The sequence below is a fragment of the Electrona antarctica genome (assembly GCF_951216825.1).
Source record: "Electrona antarctica genome assembly, chromosome: 4".
Taxonomy (NCBI): Eukaryota; Metazoa; Chordata; class Actinopteri; order Myctophiformes; family Myctophidae; genus Electrona; species Electrona antarctica.
Window position 1 is genome coordinate 27,476,412 of NC_136809.1, and position 16,948 is coordinate 27,493,359.

At 40.3% G+C, this 16,948-nt stretch overlaps 1 protein-coding gene across 1 annotated transcript; it reads left to right on the top strand.

Annotated features, from left to right (window-relative positions):
• Window positions 1–698: 698 nt before the first annotated feature.
• On the top strand, window positions 699–16,305 carry LOC306921236 (inter-alpha-trypsin inhibitor heavy chain H3-like; the record flags this gene model as incomplete). The annotated part of the gene is made up of 18 exons (XM_079498347.1): window positions 699–806; window positions 5,464–5,618; window positions 6,043–6,147; window positions 6,558–6,720; window positions 7,248–7,358; window positions 8,323–8,451; window positions 9,113–9,232; window positions 9,422–9,590; window positions 10,394–10,519; window positions 11,154–11,335; window positions 12,670–12,849; window positions 12,926–13,065; window positions 13,157–13,317; window positions 13,903–14,016; window positions 14,281–14,482; window positions 15,371–15,543; window positions 15,901–16,012; window positions 16,167–16,305. The coding sequence occupies 18 exons, from the start codon at window positions 699–701 to the stop codon at window positions 16,303–16,305; spliced, it is 2,589 nt and encodes an 862-aa protein (XP_079354473.1).
• Between the last annotated feature and the right edge of the window lie 643 nt (window positions 16,306–16,948).

Consider the following 16,948-nt stretch of genomic DNA (forward strand, 5'->3'; position numbering starts at 1 on the left):
ATGTCAATATTTTGTCTTTTGGACTTATGTGTAGTTGTTTTTGATAGCTATGAAATAGATCACCAATTTTATTCATGTGCTCTTAACTAACTGACACATTTACATTGATGTGAAAACTGAAATGTTGATTAATGTGCATTGCCCTTGGTACATGAATAAATAGTGGTTACTGGGTATATTTGGAAAGTGAATGTGTGTTCAAACCCAAATCCAGTGTGTTTTTGCAATATTGACATTAGTGCGTGGACTTTGCAGTTTATACAGCAGCCTACCTCTACAGTGGACACTGATACTTATCAGTAGATTTGTTTTTGTAGATTCACTTATATATTATAATGCATTCGAGGACAAACTTGATATAAACACTTCTCAGGAGTCTGCCATGACAATAGTCACACCAGGGACGTGTGCCCCCCAGGGCCCAAGCAACTAGACAGGACACATGGTATGGCATGCACACATACTGCATTATCAGCTACAATGAGGTAACTGAAATGTATCATTGTAGCTGTAAATGCATGTGTGCATACCATTACCATGTGTCCTGTCTAGTTGCTTGGGCCCAGTGGGGGGCACTATCTAATAAAGGCAGAAAAAGTGGGGAAAAAAATGTTTTGTCAATATTTTCAGTCCTCCTGGGCAGGGACTTTGGGCTCTCTTCTAAGCGATGAAGTGAGTGTGTTTAGTGGAGTTTAGTCATGTCTAGGTGGAGGAGTGTTGTTCTGCTGTGGGGCTGTGTCTGCCTCTGGCTTCTCAGCGAGGCTCGAGGAGCTTTGGTTATCTCCCGCCATGATGCTGCCATGCAGGTAACGTCACTGCTTCTCTTTTCTTTTTGCTATTTTGTAGTTGAATTTATAATAATCATAATACTAATGGAACAGCACAACAAATTTTAATGCAATTCATCATGTAATTCAGTATTTTCAGTCAACCCGTGGTTCCTTTTTGAACTGTTGGATCTCAATGCTGCTTTGCCTTTAGTCCTTTTGAGTCGTCTTTAATGGCCCACATGAATACAAACCCTATTAGAAAAGCCTAATAGTTAACTCAGAGAATCAACATTGTATGCGTCTCTACGCTTATCAATTCCTTTTACCCATGTTTTAGACCAAGAATTTGAAAAATAACAGAATTGCTAATGGCATTGATGTAAATAAAATCGTATAATTTCCCATCCCTATGATCATCATTTTGTACAATATTATACATGCCTTATCTCATCAGCGTTTTGCTCTTTTTACTGCATGTTTTATAATTTCTTATCTGTATAATTTCTGTCTCTGAGCCAATGCACCGTAATAAACAGATTAAAAATGTACTTTACTGCATAGATTGTAATAGATTTTGTGAGTGACTTGCATTGGTTTGTACCCTCTATTTTAATTCACCATTCTATGTAATTTCTAGGAGAAACCGCATCCCACCAGGTTACTTAAGGTAGGCCTATATAGTTAATTGAAATTATTTCCACATGCAAAACATCCTTCTTTTCCCTGCTAACATTACTTTGAACTTTGAAGTTCGCATTACTTTACTTTACTTTGTGAAAGCCTTACAACCAATTAGTTGGAATAACTACTTCATGTAGTTGGAAACTCACTGCTTAAACATTTTGAACTTTTGACATTGTTATTAAACATCGTTATAAACATAAATTATATTTTAATGGTGCTAAATGATTCACAGTACTCACTCATTGAAAATGCCTACTTCACTGTAAACCTCGTAAAGTCCAACGTTTTGACCTATTTATTAGACATATGTATTATATGCCAGTATTAGTAAATCTAATTACTAACATTATGATGTGTGTCTCTTTATCTTTTTATTGCAGAAAAGAAGTACAAACAACATAGAGGTATGAAACAATATCCCTTTTCAGTCTGTTAATGGAGGATTCAGTGATTTTACTTCATTCAAATATCACTTATCTTTTCTTTTTTTCTGGATAATCCTCCCTACTATAGAGTGTGCTGACCATATAAGGAGTTCCTCCCTGTCCCCAGTGAGCCCCTGGGGTCAAAAAACCCTAGTTTCAGTTTTGGTGGCGGGTTCAGTTCAGGATGAGAGGGGCCTTCCTCCAATCATGATCGACTGGGGTGCACATGCTGTTGGCCTGTTGCACTTCCCCCCACTGTAGAGCGTGCATGTGCACATTTTGTTACCGGGGCGGACTGGGTGGTTTTCCAAATCACCCAAATCACTGAATGCTCCTTTAATGAAAGAAATCACACCCGTGTGAAGTGAGGGGGGCTCTTATCATCGTACATCATCATCGCCGACTTCTTACTAACAGTTGAGAGTTGAAAGCCTCATATATAACATATCAATGTTTGTGTTAGGCAATAATGTTTGTGTTTACACTATGACGTAAAATAGTCCATTCATTGTCAATGGGAATGTAATGTTAGTGTAGGACAAAGTTTGTGCACACACACTAAAAGCTGGACATAGGAGTTGAAAGCCTCATAATAGCTTGAATTTATATAGCGCCTTTCATGAACCCAATAGTCCGGGAGCCGTGGGGCTGAACGTGGTTTTGTCAGATAAAGTTTCTTTCTCAACTGATTCTTGTAGCTTGAGGTCAACACTCATGAATTCAAGAGGGTGCCCAGTGATATCCCTTGGGCAAATGTAGTTATTAACCCCTTAAGTTAAACCTCTTTAACCCCAGGGGGGTCCAGGAGGTAAAATAAAAAATATCGGAGTTGGAACCTGAGACCTTGACCAGCCCCATTTACCCGCTGAGAGCGGTTCATGAGGTGGACAGCCGCTGCCCCCGCCGGCGGGGGATTGGGGCTTAAGAGGTTTTAATGCCTGAAATACTAACAAATCCCTGAAAATAAAGTGTTATGGTATTTCATGCGAATTACTTCTAAATGCGTTAAATTTGCTTTCTACATGCGTGTAGAGTGTTTATCCATGAATGTGGATATGTACAATATATTTGATTTCAGAATAGGGCATTTTTAGATATTAACCCCGTCATGCTTAACACAGCAAAAGCCCATAAAATAGGCCTACAATAATCAATGCAAAAGCAACAAATTTGCATTCCAAAATAAATGCTTATTTGGAAGTGGTAATGTCCACCACACCTCCTTTCCTATGAATTAACTGGATCACTTATTACTTTATTACACTTATTACTTGTATTACTTTATTACACTTATTACTGCAGGTCTTTAGGTAGATTGGTAGGGCTCAGTGGCCTGATAGATCTGTCTTTTTCCATCCAAACTACTCTCGGTCTCATGCTGGTGTAAGATGCCCATCAACATTTTGCCACAAAGATGTTTAAAAGTGGGGGATCTATACATTCTCAATTAATCTGTTGGTGGTAGTGCAGCTGGTTTGAAGTACATGCATCCCCATTCTTTTCTCCCGGACTAGTATTCTAGTTTCCTCCATAGTTTCCTTAACGGAACAGGACCTGAAGGTCCAGATGGCACTTGCTGGAATGCCTATAGCACAAGATGAGGAGTGTGGAAATCAGACCTCAAAAGGTGGCTGTTTGTAGCTACAGTGATTGGAGGAGATATATCATGATAGGACATGGTATTTCTAGCTGACCCCCGTCTCCCTGGCATCTCTGCTGACTGACCTGATATTGTAATCACAGTATACCTATATCTCGAAGATTAGGTAGGTCTGATCCATCAATGACAGTGACATCTGCATCAGCAGCATTCCTCCCGACCTGAAGGACGTCTTCAATGTGGACGTGGCTTTCTGAATTACTTAAGACTTAGATCAATCACTTCTTTCAATGTATTTAAATAATCGATTTTCACTCATCTTCTAACACCGTGCTCATGCTTCTAATCTTTTTTTTTTTTTAAATCTTTCTTGGACTTTGTCTTTCTACAACAAACAAAGTGCTGCCTCTTTTCCAATATGCATGTTCATATTTATACCTTGCTTATTCGATGATGCTGTTAATTATTACTGTTCATCTGTGTTGAGGACCCCCTCTAAAATGAGATGATGCATCTCAAGGGGCTTATCCTTTCAATAAAGGTATATACATTTGCATTCCATCCTCTGTGGACATGGCAGTTAAGACTGGTGCCAGCTCATAGGCAAGGGTGTCCTCCACATGAACATCACAGTCACTAAACAGGAGTACGAAGACCATTGAATAGATAATTTAGGTCATACACTTTGGAGTGTATCATTTTAATTGGATTTGGCTGTTGTTGCCACCATCTTCACTTTAGATGGGATGGTCTTGTAAAATACCTTTAACCAGGTCTTTTCAAAATATTTGTGCCTACATTGACAACTGGTGTGATATCCACATGTATGAATACATCTGGGAGAAAGTAATGAAATCTCATAATCCTATTTTTGGGAGAAATGTTCAGTGGATGTTTGGTGCTCAAGATGGATGATCTGAAAGGGTTAATATGCAACCACCTGAAAATAAATATGCTACAGTTTCACTAATACAGATGGTAGAAAGCAGATTTGATACATTTGACTTGATTATTTTGCATACAATCTCATTCTCAAAAGATATATTTTATGGCATGTTGGGGTTTTCAGGCATGAAGGGGTTAATAATATGCATTAATAAATAATGCATTTATACAATGTGGATTGCATATCCACATTCATAAACACTGTAGAAATCAAAGTTGATGCATTTAGACCAAGTATTTTGCATGAAATACCATAAACTCTATTTTGGGTGGATTATTTTGTGTTTCGGGCATTAAGGCCCTAATAACAAAAAATGCCCAAGGGATATCACTTGAATTACACCCTCTTGAATTATTAAGAGGTGTCCCCAAGCTACAAGAATCAGTTGACAAAAAAAACCTTATCTGACGAAACCTCGTTCAGCCAAAAATCACTCTTCGGTTCCCGGACTACAAGGACGCTTTACAAAATGTACCAACAACAATCAACAACTATATGCCATAAGCCTGAGAGAATAAGTGTCTTTATAAGGCAGCCTTAAAAGAGGCTCCAGTGTTGGAGAATGGAGAATCTCTATTGGGAGAAAGTTCCACAGGGTGGGGGGGGCTGTCACACTGAACGCTCTGTCCCCGAAGGTTCGCTTGACTGCCTTGGAGACAGAGAGGAGGTCCATGTTATATATACAACATATCAATGTTTGTGTTACGCAATGTTTCTGTTTACACTATGACGTAAAATAGTCCATTCATTGTCAATAGGAATGTAATGATAGTGTAGGACAAAGTTTGTGCACACACACACTAAAAGCTGGACATAGCGCCCCTAAAAAAAAGTAATTCTACTAGCCTGACTCACCCAAAGGCGCCATTCACCGCTGTAGCTGTAGAATAGCAAAATGCTAATACTTTTTCTTAATAGGCAGCTATATCCTTAGTGAAAGTGAGAAACCTTTAAAGCTGTTTCATATTCTTAAGACAAGTGTCTGTGGACAGTGTTGAACGTCAGCTGTATAGCAAATACTGTATTTCTCCCTCTCAGGTGGAGGTGGACAGTCTTACTGTGGACTGTACCGTAGCATCTCGTTTCGCTCACACTGTCATGACCTCCACTGCTCTGAACAAGGCCAACTCCTCTCAGGAAATCTTCTTTGAGGTGGAGATGCCCAAGACAGCCTTCATCACCAACTTCAGCATGTCAGTGCCATCTCTCTCACTTCTTACTGTGTGTGTGTGTGTGTGTGTGTGTGTGTGTGTGTGTGTGTGTGTGTGTGTGTGTGTGTGTGTGTGTGTGTGTGTGTGTGTGTGTGTGTGTGTGTGTGTGTGTGTGTGTGTGTGTGTGTGTGTGTGTGTGTGTGTGTGTGTGTGTGTGTGTGCGTGCGTGCGTGCGTGCGTGCGTGCGTGCGTGCGTGCGTGCGTGCGTGCGCGCGCGTGCGCGAATGTTTCTTTTGCTTTAGTTTGGAAGAAAACATGTTTAGGAAGCAAAAAAAGGAAAAATCATGATTTCACCTACCATGTCTCGCCTTAAATTTCATTATTGCTTGTGTGTGTGTTGTAAATAACTATTAGTGATAAACCCAAACCCCCTGTTGAGTTGTAACTCTTCCTGTTTGATTTTCAGGGAAATTGATAATCAGATGTATGTTGGAGAGGTCAAGGAGAAGGAAAAAGCCAAGAAGCAATATGAGAAAGCTGTCTCAACAGGACAGACTGCTGGACTGGTCAAGTAAGTAATAGCTATACTGTAGCAGATGTCTGACATTGTCAGTGCTGCTGTACGTGATCAAGACATGGACCCTCACAGCACAACAGGAAAGGAGTCTACACTGAATAGAGTCTACACAAGAATGCTACAAATGGCATTATAGGTGTCACATGGACGGACCACATCAGAAATGTGGTCCTCATCGCTTGGGTGGAGCAGTGTTCAAGACCCTGATGCTAGACAGGATGATGTGGAGGGCAGCAATTCAGGAGTCCCGATCAAGTTGATGTTGGCTAGACCGCACCATCACATCACATCACATCACATCACATCACATCACATCACATCACATCACATCACATCACATGGTTGATGCATATTGCCAATCATTCTTTTATTCATTGTTTTTGGTGTGTCTGTGTTCTGACTAGGGCATCTGGAAGAAAAATGGAGAAGTTCTCTGTGTCAGTAAACATTGCTGCCAATAGCAAAGTGAAATTCGTTCTGACCTATGAGGAGCTTCTTAACAGGAAACTAGGCCAGTATGAGATTCGGACCCGGGTCAAACCCAAGCAGCTTGTCCAGAACTTTCAGGTGGATCTCCATGCATGCAATATGCTCATATCACACACTGCTTAAAGGATCACTTCATCATAACTGGTCGTCACTTATCAGTCATCACTAATGCTCAAGATGACACCATTTCTAGCTACTCACTCTGCAGACAGTTCAGAAACCTAGCCTGGACATCCAGACTGATTTGCTACGTTAAGCATTTTGTTTTGTTTTTCACTTCACTTTTCAGTCATTCCAGTCTATCAGAAACTTATACCAGTGACATCATTGATAGGGGAATTCCAAGGTAATAAGACTATTTCTTCCTGGAAGTTTGAAATCTTGTTTAAAAATGACCAAACCTGTCTGTCTACCAATGATGTCACTGGCAGGCAGATATCTGAACTGTCCGCCCTCCTCTGAGACACAGAGTAGACAGAAATGATACCATCTTATAATGACTGTGAGCATTATAGTGAGAACCAATTATATGAATATAAATTGAAGTGGTCCTTTAATCAAAGGCTAATCTCACTTTGTGTATGTTTGTGTCTACCTTTTCACAGATTGTGGCAGATATCTATGAGCCACAGGGTATTGCATATGTTGATGCCTATGGAACCTTCTTATCCAATGAGCTGCTCCCTCTGGTGGAGAAAACTGTCACAGACAAAAAGGTAGAGGGGGTAAAATGGCTCATTCTCAAGGTTCTTTGGACAGCTTGTTTCATTAATCTCAATCTGTAAAATTCATCTTTGAGTATCTTCTACCGTACCCTTCCATATAATTAAACTATTAACTATGCATCACCTCTCATAAATCCAAGGCACACTGTAGTTTTGTAGAATGAAAAAGTAATATATAATCTTTATTTCAGAAAGAAGTCCATAACACAAAATCAACATACAAAAACATAAGAGACATGGTAAAACGTGGTAAAATGATAAAAAGCAAACAAAAAAAGTACAGTAGTGCAATTAAGGCCCTATAGTGCCATCCTACCAAATCAGCAGCAGGCTGCTGAGCCAGTGCTTGCGCAGCCTGGACGTACAGGTAACCTGGTAACAGCTCTTGATAGGGTTTGTTAGCGCCACTATAATGCTGTTTTTAGACACCTCCAGGCGTTGCATAAAATTGTACATTAGTTGCCTCAACAGTGCCTCGCAGGTGGGCATGCCAACAGAAGTGAACAACTGAATGGCACTGTGCCACCTAGGAACACAGAAGTTATCTCATGGCATCGTTTTATGCCACTCTAAGCCGTTGCATGCTTTTCATTCTGTAAGAGGACCAATGACCATAGATGGGCTGTATAGTGATCTGAACAATGCACATTTTACATACTGAACACAGAAAATTACGATAAAAGCATATTGGCCTGAGCATATATTTTGCGACACTGTCGTTGGATGTCACTCTCATCGCTGAGATCCTCTGAGAGGATTTTTTTAAACATAAAAATACAGTGTGCCTTGCATTTGAAGCAAGGAAATCTGCTGTTTACAATTTTGATTAAGAATTAATACTTTTTAACACACCTGAGACCACCCAGCAGTGCTTCTACGTTGTCTTCTATTAGACATATCAGATGTAAGTTTGCACTAAAGTGAATTTATTGACAGTATTGTATCCTTCTTTCAGGCACACATCTCCTTCTCCCCGACACCAGAGCAGCAGAAGAAGTGTCCAGAATGTGATGGAACTCTGATCGATGGAGATTTCATCATCAAGTATGATGTGAAACGGGCCACGAGCCTAGGGGACTTTCAGGTCAGCTGTCTCTTCTATTTTGATCTCATCTTTCTTTTTTAGTGTGCTGCAATTTGATTGTAATTGTTTTCATGCTGTGAATCACTCAGAGTTGCCCTGGTGTATGAAAGGTGCTGTATAAATACAGTTGCCTTGCCTTGTCAACAAATACTGTACACCATCCGGTTTGACCTTAAAGCTGCATGTAATTATATGTCCTCTTCTACCCCTGATTTGAACCCGGTTTTTGACAGTGCTGACATTTTTACCATTGAGCTAATAGAGCCCAAAATTCGTATCAGATCCTGGTGAGACAAAACCTTTGACATTTAAATGTCTCAATAGAAGAGCATGGATCTAAGGCAACCATCTGTATAAGTTATATTCCATATTGGCCCATATAACAATTCATTAAAACGTTACTTAACTCCACTTTAAAATCTTTCTGCAAACTATTGAATAGAGACTCACATACTGGTTGCATAGTTGACATGACTGAAATGAAAATTCCTAATGAACATAATGAACCTAATTTGAAAAGCATGTCCTCCTGAAACTTTAATGCAGCAAAGCTGTTGACCAAAAATGTTATTAATAGACGTATACTGTAGTTACTCTGTTACTTTGTTACTTCTGTCACTGCTTTCTGAGTATACAGTAGATTTGTCTTTTTTCCCCTCAGATTGTGAATGGATACTTCGTCCACTTCTTTGCACCTCCTGACTTACCCAGAGTTCCAAAGAATGTGGTGTTTGTGATTGACGTTAGTTATTCAATGGATGATGGAAATAAAATTGAGCAGGTGAGAAAGTGTACTGTGTGTGTGTGTGTGTGTGTGTGTGTGTGTGTGTGTGTGTGTGTGTGTGTGCGTGTGCGTGTGTGCGTGCGTGTGCGTGCGTGCGTGCGCGAGAGGAAAAACTACAGTAGGCTATGTCTCCAGTATATTGTGCTATTCTATGTACATGTTTATGCATGACCTCTGATCTTGCAGACACGTGAGGCATTGCTGGCCATCCTCCAGGACTTGCACGAGGACGACTACTTTGCTATCATCCTGTTTGCTCGTTTCGTTGAATTCTGGAAAGAATCTCTTATTAAGGCCAGCAAGGAAAATGTGGCCGAAGCGCTAACATTCGCCAGAGGGATACGAACAACTTCAGGTAAGCATCAGAATAAGTCACATCTTGGATGCTGCACTCATGATTTCTAGAGGTTGGTCTAGGAAGTGTGGCACCAGGAAGAACAGCGTATCAACACCTAGATGAGTGTTACATCATCATCCTCGTGAAACTTCTCTCTGTCAGGTGAAAAGAAGCGACTTTGATGTCACTTGGATCGGAGGAGACGTCCTTGTCTGTGCTCTCCCTAGGACCAACTGTAGGAGTAGCAGTGACAGAGGAAATAGAATACACAGAGAATTGACATAATTAAATTGGGAGAGAAAATTAAGCATGTGCTCTCGGTGAAGCTGATCGCTTGCCCGTTAAAAGCGTTGTATCGGAGGAGGCATGTGGTTCCAATACCGTCCAGTCTGAAGACCAACCATGTAGTGGTCAGCACTGGCAGTGACTAGATTTTTATTATCGTGAGAATGATGGCTTCCATTTTCGCATTGCAACTTTTCAGGAATAGAAAGCCTGCAGTTTCTACCTCCCATGAGACACAGACCAAGTAGAAAACATGTGTGGAATTTTATCATGAACATTAGTATGGACCAATTATATGAACGCAGGTTGAAAAGTGTTGAAGTGGTCCTTCAGTACAGTACTTGAGTACAGTACTTGAGTACATTTTCTCAGTTACTGTCCACCTCAACTACAGTGTGGAGAAAACGGGAAAATATTTGGCTAAAATAATAATAAGCTTCCTTATACGGATGATGGATAATGTTTGAAAGCAAAGATCCATATGAATTTGATTTAATATCATTGTAGACAGTTGACTGTGTGTGTTCCCCTTCCAGCTACCAATATTAACGATGCAGCATTGTCTGCTGTAAACATGCTGGTGAAAGACAGACAAGACAACATCCTCCCAGAAAGGAGTTTCGACATGATTATCTTCATGACTGATGGAATGCCAAACTCAGGTGAGCTCAACTTTTGAAATATAATTCAATTAAAGGACTAATCCTGAAGTTTAACAAAAGGTAGCCATGCCACTATAGGGGGTACAAACACTATAACATTTAGAAAACGGTCTTTGTGTCTGTCTGTCTCTACTTCCATTTTTCATCTCACTGGATTGGCCAATTCATTTGAAAGAATACATGAGCATTGGCTTAACCAAAGAGTGACAAAGCTGATGTTTCTAATAAGCTGTTTATTTGTAATTTTCTGTGCAGAGTTTTGGCACGCAGAAGACTGCACATACAGTACAGTACTGTACTTGGGGCACATCATATGCATCCCTGAGTATAGGCTAGTGTATTTATATTGAACTGATTTAGTGAGCCCTGTAACAAACATTTTGGATAATTTTGTATTTAGTAATAATATTGTATAAACTATGTGTTTATAATATACTCCAGATTCTGAATCTGTGTCTGTGTGTGCTTTTGGGAATGCATAAGCTATTATTGACTACGTGTTACTTTTACCATCTTTCTAGTCCTGTCAGTGAAATGATGGAAGGTACCATTGTACTGTAAATATTTGTGTTAGTTATATTCTACATACTGTATATGTACAACATAACAGCATATGTACCGCATATTTACATAGGAGTTAGAGACCTCCCAACGATCCAAGAAAATGTCCGTAAAGCTGTTGATGGAAAGATGTCTCTCTTCTGTCTGGGATTTGGAAATGATGTGGATTACTCCTTTCTGGATGTTATGGCACAACAAAACAAGGGACTGGCACGTAGAATCCATGAGGACTCAGATGCAACTGCCCAACTCCAGGTTCAGTAATGCATGTGATATTTGATAGCAGGTATGATACAGTATCTGATAGGACACAGCTATTACAGTTTTGTCAATCATTTTAAGCAGGTAGAAGGTAACATACTACTAATACAAATAAAATAAATGATAGCAGACACTACAGTGTTGGATGCTGCTGACTGAATTGAATAGATCAACAGTCTTAGTGACACCTCAACTGGGTCCTAACAAGACCCAAACATAAACAAGAAAAAGTGCCCCTCGGGGCACAGGTCTCCACCAGGCCAGGTCAGGTTGTGGCCTCCTGGTGGCACCAATGTGAAAAGGGTGCCATTTGTTCTTAGACCATTGATGGCAATTGGATGATTTGAAGCATTTTGTTTCAAAAATGTGTTTTGCAAAAATCCACCTGTTGGTGGCGCTATAACAGGCTAATGTGAAAAGGGTGGGATATATTCCTCAGCCTAGTAGGAAAGTCTGTGAAAGATTTCATGTAAATTGCATGCTGCGTTCATGATTTGATTTTGTTTCAAAAGGGCCAATCCTGCAAACTTTGAAAGCCAATGTTAGCCAATTCGGAATGAATATGAAATATTGGACAGATCCATCTTGAACACGTGACTATAGAGATAGTGTAACGATTTTCGGGATTTTTGGACAGAATCTGGAGGAGTAATATCAAAAGTCGGCCTCCTGGTGGCGCTATAACAGGCCGTTTGGGGCAGAGGTTCATCGTTGGCATCCAGGGAGTTTGTGTGCAAAAATTTGGCATCGACCGGGTTAACGGTGCCGGAGATTAGCTGTTCACAGACGGACGGACTGACACGCGGACGGACACATGGCCGGATGGACGGACGGACGTAGTGCAAAACATACTCTCTCCCCATGCCTTCGGCCTGGTGGAGACAAGCCAACATTTTAGTTGACCCCAATGCATTCGTCTGGTTCTGTTGAGACTCATTTGAGCCTCAAATGAGGGTATTGGCCAAAATATAAATATTTATATAAATATTATATAAATATTAATTTGAGAAGTGAGTTATTTTCTTTGTTTACATTTATTGACTGCTCCCTAACTCCTGCCGTGTCCCATGTTTTAAACATGCTTCAAATAAATCAACTTATCCTCAAGTAACCTGTTCAATTGTAGTTCTCTTTAGACTGCTACTTTTACTTTTGGAACACACAATGTGGATAGTTGTCACTGACACACTATGGGCCCTATTTAGGACCCAAAGCCTTATATTGGTTTAGCTCCTATAGTACCATACATACACCTTCTGTGCTACAATTTTCTAGTTATTATCATTATTATTATTATTATATTAATAATATTAATAATATTTTCCCAGGGTTTCTATGAGGAGGTGGCCAGTACTCTACTACTAGAGGTGGACCTTCTTTACCCTGCAGTGGATTTTCTGACCAACAACCACTTCAATCAGCTGTTCAACGGCACAGAGATTGTGGTGGCTGGACGACTGAGTGACAATGACATTGATAACTTCATGGTGGAAGTGTTCGCCAAGGGGGTAAGACAGAGAATTTGTAATTTCTTACTTTAGCTGAAAAAGCATTGTAGCTGTTTACTCTCTTCTCTTTCTCTAGTCTGGTGAGGACTTTCAAGTGCAGGGCCAGGCAACCGCTGTAGATTGGAACGTTATCTACCCAGAGAAGGAATACATCTTTGGGGACTTCACAGAACGTCTGTGGGCCTACATCACCATCCAACAGCTACTGGAACAGAGGTCTGTTTGAATCATCTCAAGCTAGCTGCTCTGTCAGGACTTTGAAACTCTGGATGGTCTATTATAAATACTGATTTTCTTTTCTTTTCAGTAAGATGGGTACTGCAGAGGAAAAAAGCAACGCCACAGCCAAGGCTCTTGAAATGTCCCTGCAGTACAATTTTGTCACTCCACTGACCTCCATGGTGGTCACCAAGCCTCAGACTGAGGATGGCGACAGTGATTTCCTCATTGCTGACAAACTGACTGAGGGTAGTTAAGATGGAATGGGAAGGGGGAAAAAATGTGACACTTGACTGTGGTCTTGTGTCCATCATGACAACAAGCACTATTGAAGCTGCTGAATCCATACGTTGTAATTTTCTAATATATTTTCACTATTTATTTTCTACAGAGCAACGACAAATTGCAGAGAGACTACAAGGTAAAACATTAAATTTCCACCCGACAGAATAATTGAGGTTAGGTTTATACTTCCAATGTATTGATTTTTTATCTGCCATTTTGTGTATAACCAGGTCCAACGTCACGTGGACCATATATACCAGCAACCAGGCAAAACACAGGACAAACAGTGTTTGCTCCCACATACATGATGTCTTTTGGTAAATACTCAAGTGCTAACATATAGCTCAGCTTCAGATTTTTGCGTTTTTTGCCTTTATTGATAGGGTAGGGGATTGATTAGACAGGAAAGGAGGAGAGAGATGGGGAGTGACACACGGCAAAGGCCGTCGGGCTCGGGAGTCGAACCCGTGGCACGCTGTCCGGCTGGCTTGGCAGCCTAGGTGCGTGTCCAATGTTAAATGAGCTCTCACCTTGATAATGTCATTTCAGTGGATGGAGATCCTCATTTCATGATAGAGCTTCCACAGAGAGATGATGCACTGTGCTTCAATATCAATGACACACCAGGCACCATCTTCAACCTGGTTAGAGACACAACCACAGGTGATTAAAGTATGATTATATTTTTGTTTAATTATTCACATTGTCAGAGCCAAAGGTACTGTAGTGGACAACTTCTGAAGAATATTCTGACATCCATTTTAGGTTTACACTTAAGATTTGGACATAATATTGATGTAGATTTGAATACTATTTTGTATTTGAATAGTATTTTGTATGAGGTAAAGGGTAAGTTGGGGGAACCTTTAATTGTGTAATAGTTTTCATCTGTGCTTTGTGAGTGACTGAATCGTTTCGCTTGCTCAGGCATTTTAGTCAATGGTCAGACTATTGGAGATAAAAAGGTTGCCCCCGATGGTAAAATCAACACCTACTTTGGACGTTTCGGCATCATTCACAAGACCCTTGGGGTGAGACTGGAGGTGACCACTGAAGACATCTCTGTGTTACAAGATGGAAAACGTGTCAAGTTACTGTGGTCAGATAAAACTGCCCTCAAAGGACCCAAGTAAGTTATAGCTTGCAACTTCTCACTCAAGGACAATACAAGTAGGCTACACAATAATGATATTTAAAGTTAAGGCCGAATTAAGGTGACCAAATGTCGTCTTACCCAGGCAAGTCCTCGTTTTGGGTCAATAAATCTGTCTTTTTTCCCCTTTTTTTATAAATTCCTTAAAATGTCAGGGTTTTGCCTAATGTGTACCACAGACCAATAAGCAGAAAAACCTTCAGAAATACTTTCTGAGAGTGCTGGGGTGCACTCCAGGTATAGGTCATTCATAAATTCAGACTTCAGATTCAGATTCTCATAGGGTAGTTTGAACACACCCATTGTAGAAGTTTATGTTGCATGCATGATGTAACTGGTGTAAGTGGCATGATGTAAGTGGCTGCAGCTTCTTCACGCAGATCAAAATATGCACTGAGCTGAATGCACTGAGCTCTGCCTCTGACATTGAATAAAAAATGCCAGCAGGCTATCTCTCTTTTTCTTTTTGTTAAAATTATAATTATTACTGTTTTATTTATATTATTGTTCTAGAGATAAATTAAGCCTAATTAAGACTTGTTTTAGGGAGATTCATCTGCAATTGTTTTTATTTGTACAGAAGAGGCATACTCTGAAGGAATAGATAAGATTTATGAAGCACTTTTGAGTAGTAAACCTTTTGTATTTACGTATCTTTTGAGTATCTCCAAGAGTGATTCAGAGCGTGGTCAAACTAGGCTGAATGTCTGCTGCCCACCCTTCCAGTGTACACCTACTGTATCAACATGCCCTTCTCCTCTGCCTCCCTCCTCTCTTCCTGCCCTCCCCACTGACTCCTCATCCCTTCTTCCTCCCTATCGTCTCACTACCTTTGTTCTCTCTGCCCTGGCACCTCCTTTCCAGTATGGATCTTCTGTTGACCAAAGACTGCACCCTGATGGTCAATCTTAAAGATTCTGTGACGTTTGTGGTCCTGCTACACCGGGTCTGGAAGAGCCACCCATACCACCAAGACTACCTGGGTTTCTACACCCTGGACAGCCACCTTCTCTCCCCATCTGTTCACGGCCTGCTAGGTACAGAACATCACACTAGGGGGCATCACTAGAACAGGATAGAATGTATATTGAAACATCTATTCTATCCTCCTCCCAATCAAATCACACCTAGGATACATGAAGAAAATTTCAAAATAATTGACCCCCTTTGGCATACAGTAATTGTGTAGTTAAGTTGTTTTTCAACCCTTATGCATGTTGCAGTGTGGCAGTATTAGATTACCATGAATGGTTAGAACTCATGGAATCGCATACAAATGCTTTCAGATGCTTAATTATTTTACATTCGCAATGGGCTAGGGTTATTTTGCCAATGTAGTTTCAGTGCAGAATGATCCCCTTATAAATACATTACAACGGTGGGCTGTCCTCCAGGTCAGTTTTACCATGGGGTTGAGTTTGAGGTGGGAGATCTGCGTCCAGGAGAGGTCCCTGAGAAACCTGATGCCACCATGTATGTGAAAGGACAGGAGCTCAATGTGACCAGGTACACATGATTGTCTCATCCTATATAAACTGAACGAATATTCCTAGATCTGGTACAGATAAAAGTGTGTGTTTGTCTGTGTGTCTGTATTTTATTTTTATTTTATTTTATTACATTTGAGTCGATATAATGTCTCTTTCTCATTGGTCCACAGAGGCTGGCAGAAGGACTATAGGAATGATGTGAAGAATGGAGTAAATATTCCCTGCTGGTTCATTCATAGTAATGGAACAGGCCTCATAGATGGAGATGCCTCAGATTACATAGTGTCTGGCCTGTTTCAGACCTACTGATAATAGTGGAAACAACAGGACTCACCGGGTTCCAATTTTAATGTTCATGATTATCATTCCTTAATTGGAACGTTCTATACTTACGTAAAGATTTGTATTTTAGTGTGTGTGTGTGGTTGGGGGCTTTAATTGAGGCACAGTGAAGAGAGACAGCAAACACAAAAACCACTGTGATGCAGCAAATGTTCCAGTCAGGAATCGAACTGGGGACTTCCTGCCAGGCATTATTGCCTGAGGAATGAAGAATGTGGAATGCACCGTAACCATGGGTCACTCCAGATCACAATTCCTTCCACAAATTTTTCTTTGTTCTTCAAAGCCTATTTTGAATGTATGTGAATTGTAGATTATAATTTTTGAAAGAGAATGGTTGGAGTCTGGTAATAAAAAATAATAATGCCAGTCACAAAAGCAAAACGTACCTTACCTGTGTTGCATTGACACGTTTTCAGTTTACTACAGTTTTACTTTGAAAACACAATTTTCAGTCAATAATAACCATTGTTTATAAATCTATATACAGTATAGCCTATGTATATCCTTATGGGCAGAACTTCATGAAACCTGGTCAGATATTGCAGGTTGACCATAAGAGATGATTGACTTCTGAATTGAAAATGTCAGTCACAATCAAGGTCAAGGT